Genomic DNA, 23,968 nt, shown 5'->3' on the forward strand with positions numbered 1-23,968 from the left:
GGCTGAGGCAGAAGGATTGCTTGAGCCCAGGAGTTTGAGGTTGCTGTGAGCTAGGCTGATGCCACAGCACTCTAGCCCAGGAAACAGAGTGAGACTCTGTTTCAAATAAATAAATAAATAAATAAAATAAAAATAAAAAATTGGAATTATCAGTGTTTTCTTTTATAGTTATTGGGCTTTGTGTCATTTATCACATAGTAAACTCAGCTAAGTGTTTAGGTATATTACTCAACCTCCTGTTCTGTTCATTTTCTCACATAAACTTTAGAATAAGCCTTATCTAGCTTGATTAACTTAGAAAGAATTGACTTTTTAAAGTGATTTTAAGTATTCTTGTCTAAGTATACAGTTTATTGTTCTACGGTTTTTGGGTCTGTTTTTCCCTTCAGAATCATTTTGAAATTTTCGTCACACAGAAAGTGTAAATACCTCATTACGTTTATGCCCGAGTATTTATCTTTTCTGTTATTATGCAAATGACATATTTTCTTCCATTATATCTCTAATTGTTCTTGTTAGTATATATGTTCTATGTTGATAATTTTACTTATGTAAATTACTTTCCTTTAAGCAAAGAAAACTTATTTTCATAAGTTTGGAGCACCAAATTCCTTATTGGCTCTAAAACATTAAGGAGAGTTTTTAAAACTTACCTAAAAAGATCAAAAATGGTCAGGTAAGTATAGGCAGTTAAAGCTGCAAAACAACAAAAGGACTGATTAAAATGTTACTGAATCCCTTGTTAAAAAAATATAGCAAGTCACCAAAATTGTTCATACCAGGGGTATCTATTACCAAAAAAAGGTTTGAATCACTGGCCAATGTCATATGTTGGCAATTATCTAGCAAATTTGATAAATATCCAAAAGTTGGTTAGTAGGAAAGTTCACTTTAGAACCTGATTTCTCCATCAGGAAAAATGAAGCAGCAAATGCTCAAAAGCTCTGTGACCATTTTTCTGCCTGCTCTGTCATCTCAGTACTATTTTATATGTATTATTTCAATAGTAGGAAGAAAAGAATGATGCATAAAAACATAATAAGACACAAGAAAAAAATTACAGAATTCCCTTTTTGAGGAAAAACAAACCAACCTCAAAATCTTACTTATAAACTACATAAATTAAGGTAGCTGAGGAGGGAAAAAGCAAATAAAAATAAATGAATAAACTACATAAATTAAAGTTTTAACTTATCACACGTTAAAAAGAAATCTCAGTTTCACAAATTTAAAGTGTTTTTAAAAAAAATAACAACTCCTGGGAGGCCGAGGCGGGTGGATCGCTCAAGGTCAGGAGTTCGAGACCAGCCTGAGCGAGACCCCGTCTCTACTAAAAATAGAAAGAAATTATATGGACAACTAAAAATCTATATAGAAAAATTAGCCGGGCATGGTGGCGCATGCCTGTAGTCCCAGCTACTCGGGAGGCTGAGGCAGTAGGATCGCTTAAGCCGAGGAGTCTGAGGTTGCTGTGAGCTAAGCTGACGCCACGGCACTCACTCTAGCCTGGGCAACAAAGTGAGACTCTGTCTCAACAAAAAAAAAAAAAAAATAACAACTCATTAAAATGATAATGTCCTAACAAATGAAGCAAACTTTATAGTTTATAGGGCAATTTTAAATACATTCTCTCATTTAAATCTTTTGAGTTATACATATTTAAGAATACTATATTCTATGTAAAGGAAGATATACCTTTATTGAAAATCAGAAAAATAAAAGTGAAATTAATAATTAACTCCATAAATATAAAAATGGTGACATACCTATACTATTAGTAGAACTGCACCACATAAGCAGGAAACCAGTACAAATCAAGTTTATTGCACCAAAAAGCAGTATCTTCCAGGACTGTGAAAAAGAAAATCACTCTTATTTGTACAGTACTGATAAATTTCACTGGGTCCGTTCAAGTTGTTGAAATTCATACTCTGATATTCAAACGAATGAGCACAATTCTTTCAAAAAGTCTGTCTTGCTTTCTACAGCTACCAAAATTTTCATGAACCAAGTTATTATTACAGTATACAAATCTAAAAGAATAATTCCAGAAAGGGAATTTTTCAAGAGAAAATAAACTCTGACACAGAAACTCTAAAAGAGCTGAGAAAAATGTGCATATATATGTATATCATTTAGTCTCTATAAATATCTACACAGAGACAGTGATAAAGCAAATGGGGCAAAATATAAACATTTGGTGGATCTGAGTAAAGGGCATAAAGGTGCTCCTTATACTAATCTTGTAACTCTTCGATAACTTTGAAATTATATCAGAATAAAAAGTTACCCCAAAAAAGGCAGTACTTGATTATTTAGCAAATAAACTATATGAAATAGGACTGCAAAAGAGGGAAAAATTACCACGGTTTAGAAGGTAACACAAGAGGGAAGACCTGAAATAAGGCTTCAAAACAGCTGGGATTTAGTCAGAGGAAGAAGGAAGAGCATTCCAAAAATAAAGGAAGAAGAGATCAAGTGAAGCATTTTTTTTTTTTGTTGTTGTTGAGACAGAGTCTCACTTTGTTGCCCAGGCTAGAGTGAGTGCCGTGGCGTCAGCTTAGCTCACAGCAACCTCAGACTCCTGGGCTTAAGCGATCCTACTGCCTCAGCCTCCCGAGTAGCTGGGACTACAGGCATGCGCCACTATGCCCGGCTAATTTTTTCTATATAGATTTTTTTTTAGTTGTCCATATAATGTCTTTCTATTTTTAGTAGAGACGGGGTCTCGCTCAGGCTGGTCTCGAACTCCTGACCTTGAGCAATCCACCCGCCTCGGCCTCCCAGAGTGCTAGGATTACAGGCGTGAGCCACCGCGCCCGGCCCAAGTGAAGCATTTTTTATTTTTGTGCCATCTCACTCACTACAAAGAAGGGAGACCTATGCTTACTTCAAAGTAGAGGGAAAAGAAATTAGTGAAAAGGCGATTGTTTGGAGGTGTCAAAATTACACAGGTACAGCTGGAAAGGTCAAGTATGGTTTGAGTATTAGAATTCAGATGGAAAGTACACGTTTAGAAACGAAGAACAACATCTCTCAGAAAATAAGGTTAAGAAGGTGAGTGAAAGGACAGGGAAACTGTGACATCAAAAGAAGTGAAGATTGAAGTAGCACAGAGCCAACAATCTACAAATCTCTAGAAAAGAAGAAGCAAAATCATTTTCTAAAATTAAGGAATATGGCAAAGAAAGACTGGAAACTTAAATCCAGAGGAGAATCTGAAGAAGCAGCTATTATGGTAAGTATACTATGAATTGTCAAAGATGAGAACAAAAATTATCAGCATGAATTTTTGGTAGGTACCATTCTGCAACTTCCTCTACCCACAGAACCAGAGAAGCAGGTAAGGTAGGGATGTTAGGGACTTGAGAACTGATGTGGGGGTAAAGGACTCTAATTCTAGTAAAGACAATGAAATTACTGGACATGGAGTCTAGTCAGGACAAGGATATTCAAAATCAGCTAAGAAAAGCGATAAAGAAGGTAAACTGAAAAATGACACTCTCTTTAGCTCTGCTGCTGAGTCAAGCTATTTATCCACTCAAGAAATATTTAAGTATCTATTTTGTGCTGGACTATTCTAAGCACTGATGATACAGTAGTGAACAAAACATGGACTTTACAAACTAGGTGGGGTGACAAGACAATAAATACTAAGGCCAGGTGGTAAAAAATGCTAGGAAGAAAAACATACAGGTAAAAAGACAGCAATGGGAGATATGGAAGGGTTATTCTTCCAGACAGGGTGGTCAGAAAAGACCCCTTTGGTAAGGTGACATGCGACCAGAAATCCAGAAGATGCCAAGATGCTAAGCATGCAGATATCTGGAAGAGAAAATGAGAACCGCAGTGAAAATGCCCTGAGGCAGAAGAGTACGGGGCTGAGGTAAAGCAGAGTAGGTGAGAGGAGTCTGAGGCTACACAAGTAGTATCTGGAGTGACAGGAAAAGAACCGGGATTTATCCCAAATGAGATGGAAAGTGACTTAGCTTACATTTTAGAAAGACCATTCTGGCTTCTCCGTGGAGAACATACTGCATAGGAGGCAAGGATAGAAGGAGGAAGACCATTTAGAATGTGATTGTGGCCGGGCGGGGTGGCTCACGCCTGTAATCCTAGCACTCTGGGAGGCCGAGGCGGGTGGATCATTTGAGCTCAGGAGTTCGAGACCAGCCTGAGCAAGAGCGAGATCCCGTCTCTACTAAAAAAAATGGAAAGAAATTAGCTGGACAACTAAAAATATATACATATAAAAAATTAGCCGGGCATGGTGGCTCATGCCTGTAGTCCCAGCTACTTGGGAAGCTGAGGCAGTAGGATTGCTTGAGCCCAGGAGTTTGAGGTTGCTGTGAGCTAGGCTGACGCCACGGCACTCTAGCCCAGGCAACAGAGTAAGATTCTGTCTTAAAAAAAAAAAAAAGAAAAGAAAAAAAAAAAGAATGTGATTGTAACAATCCATATGTGAAATGATGGCAGCTTCAAAGGTGATAAGAAGGTATCAGAAGAGTCAGACTCTGGGTATCATGTTGAAAATAGAACTAGCAGATTTACTTATAAAATGGATATGAGGAGTAAGGAAAAGAAAAGAGTTGAGAATGACTTCAGGTTTTCTGGCCCAAGCATTTAGGATTTCTTTTTTTTTTTTTTTTTGAGACAGAGTCTCACTCTGTTGCCCAGGCTAGAGTGAGTGCCGTGGCGTCAGCCTAGCTCACAGCAACCTCAAACTCCTGAGCTCAAGCGATCCTCCTGTCTCAGCCTCCCGAGTAGCTGGGACTACAGGCATGCACCACCATGCCCGGCTAATTTTTTCTATATATATTTTTTAGCTGTCCATATAATTTCTTTCTATTTTTAGTAGAGATGGGGTCTCGCTCTTGCTCAGGCTGGTCTCGAACTCCTGAGCTCAAACGATCCGCCCACCTCGGCCTCCCAGAGTGCTAGGATTACAGGCGTGAGCCACCGCGCCCGGCCTGGCCCAAGCATTTAGAAGAAAAGAGTGGCCATTTAGGGGAAAAGTGATTGAAGATCAAAGTTCAGATATGACCATGTTAAGTTTGAGATGCCTGTTAGATGTCCAGGTGGAAATGCTGAGAAGGCCATTATATATAGGAATCCGGAGGTACTGGAGAAGTTAGGGCCTGAGATGTAAGTATGGGGTCATCAGCGTATAGATGCTATCTCAAGACACATATGAACATAAAAAGGAGAGGTTGGAGCTCTAATCCCTGACACTCCAAAATTTAGAGGTCAGAAAGATGAGAGAAAAATGGCAAAAAAGACTAAAAAATAATGGCCAAGTAAGTAGGATAAAAACCAAGAGTGCTGTTTCAGAGTCCAAATGAATAAGTGTTTTAAGGAGGAAGTAGGCCGGGCGTGGTGGCTCATGCCTGTAATCCTAGCACTCTGGGAGGCCGAGGCGGGTGGATTGCTCAAGGTCAGGAGTTCGAGACCAGCCTGAGCGAGACCCCGTCTCTACTAAAAATAGAAAGACATTATATGGACAACTAAAAATCTATATAGACAAAATTAGCCGGGCATAGTGGCGCATGCCTGTAGTCCCAGCTACTCGGGAGGCTGAGGCAGTAGGATCGCTTAAGCCGAGGAGTCTGAGGTTGCTGTGAGCTAAGCTGACGCCACGGCACTCACTCTAGCCTTGGCAACAAAAGTGAGACGCTGTCTCAACAAAAAAAAAAAAAAAAAAAAAAGGAGGAAGTAACCAATTTTTATCAAATACTGTTGCAGGTCAAGTAAGGTGAAAAATGAAGACAACCATTGATTTTGGCAACATAGAGGTTACTGGTTAACCACCTTATAAAAACTGCTTATGTGGAATAGTGGGAACTGATGCCAGACTGGTATGTGTTTAATACAGACAGGAAGAAGAGAAGGTGAACACAGACAGTATAGACAATTCTTTTAAGTAGTTTTGTTATAAAAGTAATCTGAGAAATGAAGCAGTCCTGAGAGAACATATAACATGTAATTATGATGCAAGAAAGAAAATGATGCAAGAAACAGAAGGAACAATTACAGGAACATCATCTTTGAGTAGGCAACAAGTACAGGGATTGGCCTTAAGTAGTAGAAGTGTTGATTCATAGAATAGGAGGGAAGGCAGAGTGTTCGCTTATGTGCTAATGATAGGATGTAGGAGAGTCCTTCTTTTCCCTTAGTGAAACAAGAAGCAAGATCATTAGGTTAGAGTGAGGATGAAGAAGGTTTGGAAGTCTGAGGATAGGGAGCAAAGAAAATGGTATGAAAAAGTCATCTAGGAAAGTAGAAAACTGAATGAGCTAAGGAAATATAGTATGGGCAGCACTAAGGGCCTGTTTGATTATAAATTCAAAGTAAGACCAGTCAGCATATTTTAGTTTCTCTCAAGTTACATTCAGTTGCTTAGGTGTAGGTACAGAGTAGAAAGTAAACTTAATGAAGGTTAAGGATGTTCCAGGGAAGTATGTCAGAGGGAAGGGGGCACAAAGGAGTTGAGAATATATAAAAGAAAATGATAATGATGGACCATAGAATCTAAGTTGGATAAGGAAGCAAATGAGGATAAGGGAGGTAAAAAAAAAAAAAAATAGTGAAAATATGGAGGTTTGCATAATTTTGCGATTGGAGGTTGCAGTAAAATTGAAAAGTAGAGTTGGGATAACAGTAGAAATGAACCAGAAAGATAGGAGCCGGTAACTAGTGACTGAAATGTTTGAAATGGAGATAACAGGAAGATATAGTTATTATAAGTGATAAGGTCTAGCCATAGGATTGGATGACTGGAAGGGATGAAGGACAAGATTATTTCAGTACCTTACTGAAAAGATGGTACTGAAAGATGAGGCTCTTGAAATGTGAAATCACCAAGAATTACAAGCAGCAATAAAGGGACATAAGCCATGAGTATCTCTTAAAATTTAAATTATGATAGAGAATATTGGTACAGCTCAGGTGTTCCTATATTGATTGGTGTGGTGCTGTGGTATACTGTGCCTCAATAAAGTGTATTGTTAAAGAATTTCCTTTTTATTTCTATAATATTGTTCCTTTCCATCAGCATCACAGAGCTCTATCTGTTCTCAAGAGATCATGCTAAATGGACTGTGTATCTAAGAAAGAGATGCATTCTCTACCCTTGGCTCTTTAACATTCTCACTCAGGACACGATAATATTTCCAAATACTACACTTAGTGAATTCTGACTATAGTCTAAGGTTTTAGGAGGGAGAGATATAGTGGTAACAAAGAAAAAAAGCTTCTAGCCTAGTTAACAATGTAAGGCCAATATCATTGACAATGCTTATAATTATGTTCCATTGAAGCCAGTTTTACTTAAAACTCATCAAGTATTTATTGGGTGCTTATTTTGTACTTCTATAAAAAGGTGAGCAAAATAGACATAGTCACTGCCCTCAGAGAGTTTATAATTTAGACAATAATGAGAATGAAAACAACACAGTCTACACTGGTGGCCAAAAAGGATAGCAATCATATATTTTTATTAACAGTCTCAAAGCATGATATATTTTTTCCTACCTTACATTAAAAATGAGAAAACACTGCTTTAGACTATATCCATTTAATTTTTTAGAAAATTAATAAGAAAAAGCAACTGCAAAACAATTTTTCCTTAAAACACTGCAGAATTAGAATAAAAATTTTGACTGAAGTCTCACTTCCTCCCAACAAAACAGAAGAACTGAACACCAAACAACTGTAATTTTACATTTAAATAATATTTATCCAACATGGAAAAATGAAAACAGTGTGGTGGGATTTTTCTATTTGCCTGAAAAATTACCTTCTTTCAATATGATAATGTTGTTTATTCAGTAATTAAAATCAAGGTTAAGGAATAACTTACCCTTCGGTCAGCTGCTACAAGTCTAAATTCCTGTAATAACTTGCCAAAAAAGGATCTTTGTGGTTTTCGAAAGAGATGAATTGTCCCCTTTCAAACAAACAAATAATATACAAATCAGCATTTAAGTATCTAATCTTCTTCATAGTTCCCGTGATGTGATATAGTAGTAATAACAACTAACATTTATTGAGTACTCAATATATGCCACGCACTTATTCTAGACACTTTATGTGTATTTATCAATTTAACACTCAAAATAATCCTATGTGGTAGAAACAACTTTTAGAAAATTATACAAAGTCACAAAACTAGTAAATGGCTGAGCAAGAATTCAAACCCAAGCATTTTAGCTCCAGACCACATTCTTTATTTTTAAATGAATACGGTAATTTCAACCAGAAAAGGAAATAGTTTGTCAAATAGCTCTACTGGAAAGAAAATATCACAATTCACATAATCAAAGCTATACATATGAAAGTTCTAGCAACTATTTTAGTAAAACCCCTGAGGTTCTCTACTAGGTGTTAAGTCAAAGTATCTGACATCCTAGCTAGTCTCCATGGCCCTGGCTAGTACACAGTATGGGTCTAGCAGAGAAAGTGCCCAGCAGTAGGGTTACCAATGAGAAAAGACCACGTGGCAACTAGAGATTTACCACCCAAGGAAACCCTGTGGGAAAGCCTTAGCAGAAAAGAGAGTTCATGAACATATGCAAAATTCACTTATGAAAAAAGCAGTATTCAATATCAGAGGGAGAAAATATGAGCTATTCAATAAATGGCATTTTGGGCTGGGCGCGGTGGCTCACGCCTGTAATCCTAGCACTCTGGGAGGCCGAGGTGGGCGGATTGTTTGAGCTCAGGAGTTCGAGACCAGCCTGAGCAAGAGCGAGACCCCATCTCTACTAAAAATAGAAAGAAATTATATGGACAGCTAAAAATATATATAGAAAAAAATTAGCCGGGCATGGTGGTGCATGCCTGTAGTCCCAGCTACTCAGGAGGCTGAGACAGGAGGATCCCTTGAGCCCAGGAGTTTGAGGTTGCTGTGAGCTAGGCTGAAGCCACGGCACTCACTCTAGCCTGGGCAACAGAGTGAGACTCTGTCTCAAAAAAAAAAAAAAAAAAAAAAAAAAAAAATGGCATTTTGATAAAGCTAATGTTGCATCCTTCCTATACTCCTTACTCTAATTTGTTATTATTTTAAAAATAAGATACAGGCTGGTTGTGGTGCTCATGTCTATAATCCTAGCACATCAGAAGGCCGAGGCGGGAGGATTGCTTGAGCGCAGGAGTTCCAGACTAGCCCGAGCAAGAGTGAAACCCCATCTCTACTACAAATAGAAAAATTAGCCGATGTGGTAGTGTGTGCCTATAGTCCCAGCTACTTGAGAGTCTGAGGCAAAAGGATCACTTGAGCTCAGGAATTCAAGGTTACAGTGAGCTATGATCAGGCCACTGTACTCCAGCCTGGGTTACAGAGCAACACCCTGTCTCAAAAAAAAAAAAAAAAAAAAAAAAAAAAACTATTAAAATATAAAACTATACAGAGCAGTTGAAGAAAAAGTATGGATGTATGATTTTATAATCTTGGAGTTGGAGAAGACCTTTATAATAGGACATAAAACCAAGAGGCTGTAAAGGAAAAAAATTCATCAATTTTACTACATAGTTTCACATGGGACTACAATACCCTAAAAGGGTGTGGGGTGGGGGGAACCCTAGAGAAGTTAAACTGTGAACTGTGAAAAAAATTCTAATTCATGACAGACAGTAGGCTGATTTCCAATTTCCTCTATACACAAAGTGCTTCTACAAATTAAAAAAAAAAAACACAAATGACCGATTTTAAAGTTATATATTTATAAAGCTGGCCAAATCAATAGCTGCCTATTATTCACAATATTTGTTTTTGAGACTTTGTATTGCTAATTTGAAATCACAATTTCTGTTGCTATTTTAAAAATAAAAAATAGTATGCCTCTCCCTATAGTTCCACCCACCTCTTGCTGAACTACAGCTTCTGCTGCTTTGGAAGAGGCCTTTCTCAAGTGACTTCTCAGCACATCCTGATCCCCCTACCATAGAGAGAATATCATGTTTGCCATATACCCTATATTTAAAATCAGACCATCCCAAATTTAAGGAAAACCATTTCAGTCATTTTCCTATGATGTGGAACAGATAATGAAGCAGAAACTTAATTTATGTCTATGAGGAAGGCCAAAAATGGTACTTTAAGTGTGTGCTATCATAAATTGAATTTATGCTGTTTACTGGTAATAACGGGAATAATGCCAAAAGACCTGTGATTACTAATTTCTTCAGTTATCATTCAAAAATACTAAATTTTTTATATGCCGAAAACACGGCATGGCCCTATTAATTTTTCTGCTATAGGTTTCCCACAGCAATACTCTATAGCTTTTTTTTTTTTTTTTTTTTTTTGAGACAGGGTCTCACTCTGTCACCTGGGCTAGAGTACCGTGGCATCATCATAGCACTGCAACTGCAAACTCCCAGGTTTAAGCAATCCTCCCACCTGGGCCTCCCAAAGTACTAGGATTACAGACGTGAGCCACCATGCTCGGCCTATAGGTATCTGTAAAGAGAAAATTCTCTTATTCCAAAAGTAACTGTTTCCGGGGCGGAAAAAATCCTTCACAATAATTTGATTGCTAAGTGTCATATACTTAAATATTTGGATTTTAACAAAATACATTCCTAGATGGTAAAAGCCACAAAGTAGTTTGGCTACTAAAGTTGGCCAATTTGAAGCCCCTTTCTGAAGCCCCCAGAAAGCAGTGGAATTGGGGTATCAACAAATTATAAATGTAAAAAACCTTCAGATCCAACTCAATCAGAGGCATGATTTTTCTACAGAGTTAGCATCTAGGGAACATTAGAGTAGTTGCACGGAGGGATAACCCATTTCTTCAAAGCTTAGATATGCCATTTGCTGCATTATGCTGGAACTCAGGAAAGGCTGAAAAAGGACCAAGCACTAGCCTTGGCACAAAACAAACAATAGCAGAGTGTTGATGATTGTTGAAACTAGGTGATGGGTAGAGGGGGACTCATTATATTATAGTGTCTCTATTTTTGTATATGTTTGAAATTTTTCATAATAAAAAAGTAATAAAATGATAAAGAAGGCCAGGGCAGGTGGGGTGGCTCACAACTGTAATTCCTACACTCTGGGAAGCCAAGGTAGGTGGGATTGTTCGAGACTAGCCTAGGCAACGTAGCTAAGACTCCATCTCTACAAAAAATAAAAATAAAAAATTTAGCTGAGGCCGGGCACCGTGGCTCCCACCTGTAATCCTAGCACTCTGGGAAGCCAAGGTGGACGGATCGTTTGAGCTCAGGAGTTCAAGACCAGCCTGAGCAAGAGGGAGACCCCACCTCTACTAAAAAAATAGAAAGAAATTAGCTGAACAACTAAAAATATATACAAAAAATTAGCCAGGCATGGTGGCGCATGCCTGTAGTCCCAGCTACTCGGGAGGCTGAGGCAGTAGGATTGCTTGAGCCCAGGAGTTTGAGGTTGCTGTGAGCTAGGCTGACTCCACGGCACTCTAGCCTGGGCAACAGAGGGAGACTCTGTCTCAAAAAAAAAAAAAAAAGATGAAATAAAAAATATTTTAAACAGTAAAAATAAAGCATCAGAAAAGTGTTACTAATTTTGATATCCGAATAAAGAATAGCGTGTGTGTAATCCTAAGGCCTTGCTAAGCTAATTCACTTTAAAAGGAACAATATGTTATTTTGTTAGAATACATATTCTATGTATCCTTTTCTTAAAGAATTACATGTGGGATATTTGGTCACAAAGATAAAAAATTCTGCCAATATCCTTATCATTGGATATCTTCTGTTTAACTTCAACCCACTTAAGTTACTTTAAGTTTCAGGTTAAGAAAATCAACAAGGTTTCTAAAAAGTAGAGGACCACTTGTGATGCCATCCTGATACTGAAAACAAAACCAAATTTCTAATGTTCATATCACTCTTTCCAAAATTATATTGGCTCTCCATTACTATCAGGATAAACTTTGAATTTTGCAACCTGAAATTCCAAGCTTTCAATGATTTACCTTTTCTTTCCAGTCTTATCTCTTACTCCAGATAGAAATCCTCAACTCCAGCTAAACTGGTTTACCCCTTGTCTCATGACAATCCTACTCTATCATGAAAAGGTCAGAACTGTCGAGACCAAGCTCTGCTAGCTCTATAATACTTGACTTCTCTGTCTCATCTAAATGAAACAAATATTAGATTAAAAGTATTAGACTAAGGCACAAATTGCTTAGTTTCATGTTTCACCTACTACATGAAGTCTTCCTAGATTATTTCAAACTGTAGCTTTTTTTATGCCACTTAATTTTAGTTTACCATAGGATGGCCTTGACCTTACCATGCATTGTAAGTTAATTTTTAGTAACTTCACTAATGACAAGGGCTATATTTTCTTTACATTCTCTAAGAAAACACTGTTTTGCCATAGAACGTTCTTAACAATACATAATCAGTGACTCAAAAAAGCTTTTTCCCCATAACCTTTAAAATAAATCTTAAATGCTACTATTTCCTTGTATTACTAATACTGTTTCAAACATAGAAATTTAGTGCCATAGTATATTCCGTGTTTTGTAAAACAGACATTTATTAAAAACTTTCTCTGGGCCAGGCACTGTACAAGGTTCTGGGAATACCAGAGTGAAATATATGCATCCTACTCTCAGTGAGCTTACAGTCTAGGAAGTGAGAAAGACAAGTACATATACAATTTTAACACAGTCTGGTAAAGTCTATAGATGTTATTGGCAAAAAGCACAAGGGATTCAAATTTAACTTTATTAAATTAGGGCAGTGAGTTAATGAAGGTGTATTATCTAAAAAACCTCTGCATTTTAAGTTTCTTATCCCTTTACCTTCAAATCTATTCATGAGTGTTTTAGGCAAGTTAGGTTTTTATGATATGTATGCATTTTGCAAAGCTTTATGTAATAAATTGTTGCTTACATATGTGTGTATCTGTGTTTTTGTGTGTGTATGTATGTACATATGGGTGCCTGTGTGTGTGCATATACATATATACATAAATGTACCAAAGCACAATGTATCATGGGAGCACAAAGGAGAAGCACCTAACAGGATACTGGGACATCATGAGGGAAAGCCTAGAGAAAAAGAATTAGCGGGCCGGATGCAGAGGCTCATGCCTGTAATCTTAGCCCTTTGGGAGGCCAAGGCAGGAGGATCCCTTGAGGAGAGGAGTTCGAGATGAGCCTGAGCAAGAGCAAGAGCAAGACCCTGTCTCCACAAAAAAACAGGAAAATTAGCTGGACATGGAAGGCTCAGGCAAGAGGATTGCTTGAGCCTAGCAGTCAGGACAATTGAGGCATATGGAATACCATAGGCGCAAAAGCCCAATTCAGACATCATGATTTGCAAGCCGTTTGCCATGGCTGGAATATGCATGTCATGTGTGTGTATGTGTAAAAAAGAGGCTGTTGAAGTAAGAAGCTTCACTATGGATGACTTTGTATGCCATGTCAAACAGGACTAGGCCGGGCACGGTGGCTCACGCCTGTAATCCTAGCACTCTGGGGAGGCCAAGGCGGGCGGATTGTTTGAGTTCAGGAGTTTGAGACCAGCCTGAGCAAGAGCGAGACCCCATCTCTACTAAAAATAGAAAGAAATTATATGGACAGCTAAAATATATATAGAAAAATTAGCCGGGCATGGTGGCACATGCCTGTAGTCCCAGCTACTTGGGAGGTTGAGGCAGAAGGATCGCTTGAGCCCAGGAATTTGAGGTTGCTGTGAGCTAGGCTGATGCCACGGCACTCTAGCCCGGGGAACAGAGCGAAACTCTGTCTCCAAAAAAAAAAAAACAAAAACAAAAAACCAGTTAGGACTATCTTGAGTGCTATATAAAATAAAAATGAGCACTTTTAAGCAAGGGAGTGATGTGGTCAAATTTTAGAAATATAACTCTGGCTACACAATAATGAACATTTCAAAAAGCATAGCTAGAGGCTATTTTGTTGCTGGCCAAAATAAGATAAACTTTTACCCATTTTCTGTGTGCAAAAAGATGACAGAAAATTTACAAAACACAAAGTGTGTGAATAAGACATTTTTTTCAACACTATGCACTTAAGAAAAAAATTCAATAGAGTGAAAACAGCTTAGGCACAGAAATGTAGTCCCTTTCTCATAAGTGGACCATGAATAAGTGCTCCATGAATTTTTCTGATAAATCCATCTTTTTTCTTTCTTTCTTTTTTTTTTTTTTTGGAGACAGAGTCTGGCTCTGTTGCCCGGGCTAGAGTGCCATGGCGTCAGCCTAGCTCACAGCAACCTCAAACTCCTGGGCTCAAGCGATCCTTCTGCCTCAGCCTCCCGAGTAGCTGGGACTACAAATATGCGCCACTATGCCCGGCTAATTTTTTATATATATTTTTAGTTTTCCAGCTAATTTCTTTCTATTTTCAGTAGAGACGAGTCTTACTCTTGCTCAGGCTGGTCTCAAACTCCTGACCTGCGATCCTCCCACCTCGGCCTCCCAGAGTGCTAGGATTACAGACGTGAGCCACGGCGCCTGGACTGATAAATCCATTTTCAAAAGGCACACACACCACTTTGACATCTGAAATCCTAACCAACTGCTTATTTTTAGATAAAATTCACAGACCTATATACTTGATTTCTAAAGGCATAAAATGACTAATTGCTCTAAGAAAATTTAGAGATAACACATCTCAATAACCGTAACGTCTACTGGGATCTTCCACTAGTTTCTACAAACGCAGAAATAAAGCAGCCATAAGACATTCTACAAACATCTTGACTTTCTATAGTCAGTGTCCTTATGAAAACTGCTGCCATATCAGACCACCTGCTATTCAGTCAAGCCAAGTTGTAGAGTAGGGAGTTTGCCTTAAAACCGACTAATAACTTTCTTTATTTCCGCTGGCCTTATTGTCACTGCTCTAAAAATCACCATTATAATCGTCGCCATATACTTGTTTTCAGATCTTTTGCTGGAGGTGCAGTCGCTGACGCCGACAAAGACTTTTATTTCTACGTCAATGAAATCTCGACAGGGGTAAGTCATAAACTGACCAGGACCTGAAAGCTCGCCTGTAGCGGGGCCAGGGTCCTGAGCGCCAAAGGAACAGGGTGAGAGACCGAAAGGGATCAGAGTGCTGAGGGGAACCTTTCGAGTGACAGCCACTTCTCCCGAGAGCCCGACCGCAACTCCGATGACCCCTCCTCTGGGCGGCTAAGAGACTTCAAGGTCCCTTCGGAACGAGAGATGATAAGACGAACCACCTGGAACAGAAACCCTCATCCCCCCAAGCCAACTCACCATGATAAGGAGCAGCACAGCTCCCGCCGGAAGACGCTCTGGGAGCTCGGTTTTTTTCCCAGAACGGAAGGGGTGGGGCAACAGAGGCCGATTGGCTGTGAGGGACGCGTGAGCGGAAGTGCGTGCCTGGCCTCAGGGTCCCGCCCCGCTTCCCGGCTGCCCCTGCATTGTTTAGAGGCAAAGGCGGCGTGTAGAACGGCTTCTCCGAGTCTCGCTGAGGGTTGGTACGGGCTTGAAGCGCTGAGGCCAATGGCAAGGAGCGATTAGGGTTTATTTGTAATGTTAGGAGAATTTCCTTGAGTGCTGCAGCTCTTTCACCTGTGTTGTGTGATTTAACCTTATGAAATAGATAGTATTTACGCTTTACAAGTGAGGAAGGAGGAAGAGTAAGAAACTTGCCTCGAGTTATACATCTAGTTTACCTTAGCAGAGTTTGAAATTGAACGAATTGCAGAGTACTGTAGTCTACTTACTAAAATACTATTTTGATTCTCTATAAAATTTGTTATAAAAGTAATGTTAATTATAGAAAACTTGGGAGAAAAGCCAGCATTCGATAAAGACTGAATTTGGAACACACGCGTATGTCAGGTATTGGTCTTGTGAACATTATATTCTAATAAAAGGGGACAAAAGCAGGAAGAAAGAAATTTTACAAAGATATTCATTGGTGGCTCCCGCCTGTAATCCTAGCACTCTGGGCGGCTGAGGCGGGAGGATCGCTCGAGGTCAGGAGTTCGAGACCAGCCTGAGCAAGAGTGAGACCCCCCCCCCCCACCCCGTCTGTACTAAAAAATAGAAAGAAATTATCTTGACAACTAAAAATATGTAGAAAAAATTAGCCGGGCATGGCAGCACATGCCTGTAGTCCCAGCTACTCGGGAGGCTGAGACAGGAGGATCCCTTGAGCTCAGGAGTTTGAGGTTGCTGTGAGCTAGGCTGACGCCACGGCACTCCAGCCAGGGCAAAAGAGCGAGATTCTGTCTCAAAAAAAAAAAAAAGATATTCATAAGTAGTGTCATGTAAAAGATAAGTTACAAGTTGAGTATCCCTTATTGGAAATGCTTGGCACAAGTGTTCTGGATTTCAGATATTTTCAGATTTTGGAATACTTGCATATACGTAATGAGATATCTAAACACCAAATTCATCTATGTTTCATGTATGCCTGATACACATAGCATGAAGGTAACTTTATACAATATTTCTAATAATTTTGTGCATGAGATAACGTTTTGACAGCAGCCCATCACATGGGATCAGGTGTGGAATTTTCCACTGATGGCATCATGTCTGCAATCACAAAGTTTTGGATTCTGGAGCATTTTAATTTCAGATTTTTAGATTAGTGATCCTCAACCTGTAATGCTATACAGAGCAACTGAGTGGCTAATTTAGACCAACTCTGGTGGTTAGAGAAAGCTTCTCTAAGGAGATGAAATTTAACTTTGAATGGCAAAAGTCTTTTTGTGAAGATTTTTCCAAGCAGAATAGCTAGTGCAAATACCCTAAGTCAAACAGAGCAGGAGTATTTTAAGACCTGAAAGAAGGCAGAATGTCTGCAGCTTTGTGCCTGAGAGGAAGAAATGGAGAGAAGATCTAAATGGTAGACGGGCCAGATCAAGCAGGAATTTCTAAATCAGTGATAAAGTGCTTGGATTTTTTTTTCTAAGTGAGACAAAAAGCCAGAGGACAGTTTTTAACAAGGAGTGACCTTTACATTTTTTAAACATTATTGTGGCTGCAGTGTAGAGAATGGATTTGTCAATGGAAAAGAAGACAAACTCTGAAAAAAAAAACAAAAAAAAAAACAAAACTTAAGGTTTATTCTGAACCAAATTTGAGGACCATGGCCCAGAGCCACGCCCAAGAAACCTTGAGCAAGTGGACTTGCTGTGGGAGAGTTACCGTTTGGTTTTATACATTCCAAGGAGAAAGGAATTATAGGTAAAGTCATAAGTCAATACACAGAAGGCATACATTGGTTTGGCCCCAAAAGGTGGGACATCTCAAAGCGGGGGCTTACAAGTCACAGGTGGATTTAGGGATTCTTTAGTTGACAATTGGCTGAAAGAGGCTTTGTCCAAAAGACTAGGAATCAGCAGAAAGCAATGCTTGAGTTAAGATAGGGGTCTTCTATCCTTTATGTGATGCTATACTGAAATCAGGTTGGGAAGTAAACCATATCATATAAACCTCTTTACTGGGATTTTATCATTTGTAGATGACTCACCAGGCCCCCTTAGAAAGGAATTTGGGGGGGGCAAAGAAAAAGATCAGAGTTCAGTCGTCAGATTGTAGATGGATGGTAATACCTAAGATTTATTAAGCACTTAATATTTGGTAGGCACTGTTCTAAGAGCTTAATATGTGTTAGCTTATTTAATCCTGATGACAGCCCTTTGATAAGCTACTGTCATCCCTGCTTGGAAAATCATTTGCTAAGGTCACACACACAGTCTGGCAGAACTACTCTTCTGCCCTAAACAACCTGATTCTAAAGTCTTAACTGCTACTCTGTACTTGCTACTCCTGACAAGATTGAGAGCAGGAAGACAAGTCAGAACATAACTCATTGCCTCATTCACCCAGAGAAAACCATTCTTGATATCTGATGTTTCTTTCCAGTTTTTTGTATTATTAACAAAATTGGAATCAAACAGTACATATTGTTTTAGTGTACCTACTTAATGTAAGGATGTATTATGACTTCTTTTTCCTTGCATCTTAATTTTTCCAGAATATTGTTTTAATGGCCTCAGAGAACTCAGTCATAGGCATGTGCCTTATTATATTTAATCAATTCCTTATTGATTTGTGTAATAGGGTTTATATGAAACAAAAAGGAACCTTTCAAGATATTTTAAGAAAAAAATCTAATATGGGGAATTAAGTATAAAATCCTAGGTAACAACTAGACAGAAGACCAAAAATGAAATAGAAGATTTGAACAACATTATAAACCTACTAGACCTAGCATATCTCTAGAATGCTCCACTTGACAATAGCACAATACACATTCTTCTTGAGTGGACATGGAACATTCTCCAGGATAGAACATATGTTAGGCCATAAAACAATTTGCAGTAAGTTTAAAAGGATTAAGCATATAGATTCTCTAAAACATAATGGAATGAAATTGGAAATCCATAACGGAAGAAACTTGGGATATTCACATCTTATGGAAATTACAAAATACACACCTAAATAATCAATGGGTCAAAGAAGAAATAAGGGAACTTAAAAAATACATGGGGATGGGCTGGGCACAGTGGGTCATGCCTGTAATCCTAGCACTCTGGGAGGCTGAGGCAGAGGGATTGCTTCAGCCCAGGAGTTTGAGGTTGCTGTGAGCTAGACTGATGCCACAGCACTCTAGCCCGGGCAACAGAGTGAGACTCTGTCTCAAAAAAAATAAATAAATAAGAAAGAAAAAATAAATAAAAGTAGAAAATTTAAGGGAAGATTGACCAAAGATTCAAAGTTGTAAACTAGACAAAAATGGAAAATAGATGTCAGGAAATTTTGAAAATATTTGAAGCAATGAGAAAGTTGAAGTGAAGTTGGAAAGACAGTACAAAGAACTTTGTTTTCCTTGAAACATTAAAGTTATGTTGCTGACCTGCTGTCTCATCACCCCCAAATACATTAGTGTATATTCTGAACCAAGGACATATTTCTAATAACCACAATAGAACCATCAAAATCAGAAAATTAATATTGATGCATTATTGTCATCTAGTCCTGAGACCCCATTGAAGTGTTGCCAGTTGTTCCAATAACATCTTATAGCAGAAGGAACTAGTTCTGAATCACAAGTTGCATTTAGTTGTCATTCTATTTAATCTCCTTCAGTCTGGAACATCTCCTCAGTTTTTTCTTGGCTTTCATGACATTGACACTTTTGAAGATTACATGCCAGTTATTTTATTTTGCAGAATGCCCCTGGAGTCTATTCAGGTTATGCATCTTTAACAGGAACACCACAGAAATGATATTGCATTCTCCTCATTGATCCAATTATGTGGAAATTGGCACTTTAATAACTTTCATCACTAGATTAAGGTGGTATCTGCCAGGTTTTTCCACTATACAGTAACTCTTTCTTTCTTTCTAATTAGTATTTGTGGAGAGGTACTTTTAAACCATGTAAACATCCTATTCCTCATCTTTTCATTTGTTCATGTATTTATTTACATATTCACATGAGCCCATGGTTTCTTATTTTATTTGATGGGTTGTATATTATTCATTACTACAATTACTTGATTCTCAAATTTGTTCAGTAGTAGTCCCTTTGATCTGGTTTGTGTCGTTTCAACAATTCATCCTTATCATTCTTTGAGCACTTTCTTCTTTTCTGGCACAAGATATTCCAGACGCATCTTGTATTTTCCCTGTCCCAGGCCTGGATTTAGTTTACAAATAAGTAACTGTAGTAATGAATTATATACAACCCATCAGATAAAATAAGAAACCATGGGCTCATGGATATGTAACTAAATACATGGACAAATTAAAAGGAGCCCTGGTTCCTCTAGTGGATGTTATGAACTCAATGTTTCTGTCCCTACAAATTCCTGTGTTGAAGCCTTAACCCCCAGTGTGATGGTATTTGGTGACGTGGCCTTTGGGAGATAGGGTTAAATGAGATCATGAGGGTGGGACCCTTATGATGGGATTAGTGTCCTTAGAAAAGACACCAGGCTGGGTGTGGTAGTTCATGCCTGTAATCCTAGGTCTTTGGGAGGCTGAGGCAGGAGGATCACTGTAGGCCAGGAATTGAAGACCAGCCTGGACAACATAGCAAGACTCCTAAATACTGTCTCTACAAAAAATTAAAATTAAAAACAAATTAGCCAGGCATGGTTGCATGTGGATGTAGTCCCAGCTACTCAGGAGACTGAGTTGGGAAGGCCTGAGCCCAGAAGTTTGAGGCTGCAGTGAGCTATGATCACGTCACTGCACTCCAGCCTGGGCGACAGAGTGAGACTCTGTCTGGTGGTGGAGGGGGAAGAAGAGACACCAGAGGGCTTGCTCTCTCTCTGCAATATAAGTACACAGGGAGAAGGTGGCCATCTGTAAGCCAGGAAGAGAGCCCTGAACAGAAACCAAATTAGCCATACTTTAATTTTGGACTTCCTCCAGAACTGTGAGAATAAATTTGTTGTTTAAGCCACCCAGTCTATGGTATTTTGTCATGGCAGCCCGAGCAGACTAAGACAGTGGGGAATTTGGAAGGCAAGCTCCAGGGCCTTGTCAGTGGAATATGTGTATGTGGATGCATACCTACATACATATGTTCACACATTTATATTCATTTATTTTTTATAGATTTTTAAACCATGAATTTAGTTAAAGCCATTTCCAGCCCAACTCTACAGGTTTTCTCCATTTCTGTATTCATACCCCACTTCTCCTGACAGTGAGAAACCTGGCTTCCACTATGGTTAGTACATTCACTTTGATCAAGTCTCCTGTATGCAACCAATCTGTCATCTCTGCTGACACCCTTTCCCCATACAGACTCTCCTCTCCATGCTTGAGCTCTTATTCCAGGTTGCTGTTCCCCACCATGTGAATACCTTTCTCACTCTGTCCCTGACACCTGGCTGCCCATAATTATAGATACCCTCCTCTCCTTACTAGGTCTCTGACACCCAACTCTGAGCTACCATAGTTTCCTTCTACCCACTGCAAACACTTTGATCTGGACCACTGCAAAAGAGTTAAAATACCAGGCCTGAGACTGCTATCCTTAGAAAGCCTGGCTAGGAAGGTTTGCCCTTGGCTGGCATTTGGGAACTTGGATCTGGGGAAGGATTCCCCCCATTCCCTAACAGATAGAGGGGCTCACTATGCATGCCTAACAGACTTAACACTTCCACACGTTGTCACTTGTTGCTGGAGGAATTAAGAGCAACCTGTGAGACTCCACTGGAAGAGAACTCTTGGAAGCTGGTGTTTGGTTTCTTCTGGACTTCGCTCAATTCCCTTTCTACTCTTTGCTGATTTTGCTTTGTATCCTTTTGCTGTAATAAATCATTGTTGTATGACTATGCTGGGTCCTGTGAGTGCTCCTAGCAAATCATTAAACCTGCAGTTAGTCTCGAGGGCCAACCACCTAATGACTGTAAAACAATAGTTGGGGGAGGGGGTGGTGGAAGGCAGGGGAGTGGGTGGCAGAAAGAGAAAAAAAAAAAATAAGAAAAAACAAAAAGTTCAGGAAGGATTGTAAGAAAGCAATTCATTTAAATTTAACTTAATTATTTGATATCACTTTATTTCAGCTTTACCATCCTGTATGTTTTCTATTTTTCACATCTGTTCTTTGTTCCTTTTGTCTCCTTTCTTGATTTGAGTCAATCACATAATTTTTAATAAATCTTAATAAATTTTACTAAATCTTCTCTAATAGCTTTTTAGATCTACTGTACTATTTTTTCAGTGACTGGGTAAGAGATTACAATATACATCCTTAATTTACCATGGACTGACTACCTGACATTAATACTATCCCACTTTGTGTACAATGTAATAAACTTATTTCAATATAATTCCATTTATTGCTCCCTATGGCCCTTTGTGCTATTTTTGCCCTATATTTCACTTCTATATACATTATAAATACTGTAATTCTGTATTCTGCTTGAGTTCTGTTCCCAAGTGAGCTGTACAAACTGGAAATTGACCTATGGGTTAAAGCTGGTTAATGTGGATGTCTTCTACAGGATTTTGTGCAGTTTCTGCCTGGTTTTGATTGCTCTCCAGAGCCTCCTAATCATTGCTTTCTATCTATATTTTCTTCAGAGTTTATAATTGTTATTGACAAGAGTTAGTTCAATACAAGCTGCTCCTTCATTATCATACTGCAACCCCTGAAATCTCAAAAAGTTTTAGAGTAAAAAATTAAAGGCAAAATATATTTTATCATTTATTTCCAATCCATTAGGAAAAAAACCTACTTTATGCAGCTGTACCCTTTAATTCATTTCTTCTGGAAAAAAGTACAAAAGACCAGACTAAAATTGAGACAAACATTTAAAGGAAAATCCTTTGACTCAGAGTTTAAAAACAAACTATAAATGGTTCATTTTACCAAAAGATTAGCTTTTGTACAAAATATAAAGAATTTTACACTATAAACAAAGACTGCTGTATCCATACTTAAATTAGAATTCTAGTATTTTCTTTTCCTCCAATTCTTCTTGAACACAAAGTATATTTCCAAGTCAGAAATCTAGTAACCTCAATGGGCAGACTGTCTCAGAGTAAGCTTTTACTCTTAAGATATCTGGAAGGACAGTACCGATTCTTTCCCTTGGCTCAAAGTCCAGTACACACCAGTAAGTTCTAATTTAGTTTACAAAACTCTGCCATATTAACATGAAGAGCACACTAACGCTTAATGTTTAAGCAATATCTTCTAGGAAGTAATATAATAGAGCTCAACACAAAATCTAAAAGGTCACAATCTAGGTCAATATTAATTCAGAAAACCTCAACAACTTCTATCTTTATTGAAAAAGTCCAAGCCAATCTCTTACCTACTAAATCATTATTCTATTTTCATGGCCCTTCTATGAAAGAAATACAGCTTAAAATAAAACTGAGTCATAGAAAATAATTTTCTAGCACTGAATTCCATCCAGACTTTATCAGTAAAGTAACTTCTATATAGTAATATAATTTTCTGACTCAATATTTATAATATTAACTTTTATATATTTTAACAATTGAAATCTTTGTTATCCAAAAACTTTCCCAATAATCATAATTTTAAAGGAGATTATATTTTAAAAGTTGAGCTGGAACCACATAGTTATGTAAATGATTAGTTATGTAAGTATCAATAATACTTACATAACTAAAATAATACTTACATAACAAAATCAATATTAATCCCTTTCTAAATGGAAACAAAATGAAATTTTATGGGCTTTCTTAAACATGTTTTAATTTGAAATTTCCCCCAATTCTTTTCATGTATATTTCATTACCACCTTTCATTATCAATATTTTCTAACTGATGCTTTAATGTTTGAGACCTTAAAAAGACACTACCCATCTAAAATATGCATAGCTCTGGCTTAAAAAATTTTTCTATTTATCTCAACTCTCGTTTTTTATTATGCAGGGAGTTCTAAAGTCATGATTAACAGAGACATGGTTCAAATTATGGCTACAAACAGTATATGATCTTAAGAAATCACATATCTTCTACAAGAACAAGAGTAAAATTAAGAAGAGCAAGAATAAAATTAAGAATAATTTATGTCTTCATTATAAAATTCTTATCTATTAGGGGCAAGTTTTTTATTTTAATGTATTCTCTCAAAACCAAATAAATCTTTCCTAAATGAAAAATCTTTGTTATTTCTACAAATTATTCCTTCCATCCATGAGATTTTTACATAGCATCATTTAAGCACCAAAGAAAAATTCTGTAAACAAACTTTTAACCAGTAAACTAAGGGCAAATATCCATTTGCCTTTATTACAATATTTAAAAGGCCATGACATGAGTCTACTTCCTACAAGGACATTTTTATAATAAAAATCCAGGCATATTTATACAAACAAGAAACAGAATTACTGTACATTTTGGGGGAACAAAAGGCAGATCGACAGACTAGAACTTTTTAGTTAATAAAGTGAGCACAAGAAACCTATAAAATGTATGCAATGTATAAAAATTCAGTATTTTTTTAAAGTTTCATTGAAGGGATT

At 38.0% G+C, this 23,968-nt stretch overlaps 1 protein-coding gene across 1 annotated transcript in view; it reads right to left on the reverse strand.

Moving 5' to 3' along the window:
• Window positions 1-15,288, reverse strand: part of SLC30A6 (solute carrier family 30 member 6) — a 46,021-nt gene extending 30,733 nt beyond the window's left edge. Inside the window, exons 1-4 of the mRNA XM_069493924.1 lie at window positions 15,239-15,288; window positions 7,859-7,945; window positions 1,767-1,851; window positions 654-696 (exon numbers count right to left, since the gene is read on the reverse strand). Of these exons, the coding sequence (XP_069350025.1) occupies window positions 654-696; window positions 1,767-1,851; window positions 7,859-7,945; window positions 15,239-15,241 (218 nt within the window). The 5' untranslated portion in view covers window positions 15,242-15,288. The remainder of the gene's footprint in view (window positions 1-653; window positions 697-1,766; window positions 1,852-7,858; window positions 7,946-15,238) is intronic.
• Window positions 15,289-23,968: the final 8,680 nt, after the last annotated feature.

Source organism: Eulemur rufifrons, chromosome 19 (genome assembly GCF_041146395.1).
Source record: "Eulemur rufifrons isolate Redbay chromosome 19, OSU_ERuf_1, whole genome shotgun sequence".
In the NCBI taxonomy this organism is placed as follows: Eukaryota; Metazoa; Chordata; class Mammalia; order Primates; family Lemuridae; genus Eulemur; species Eulemur rufifrons.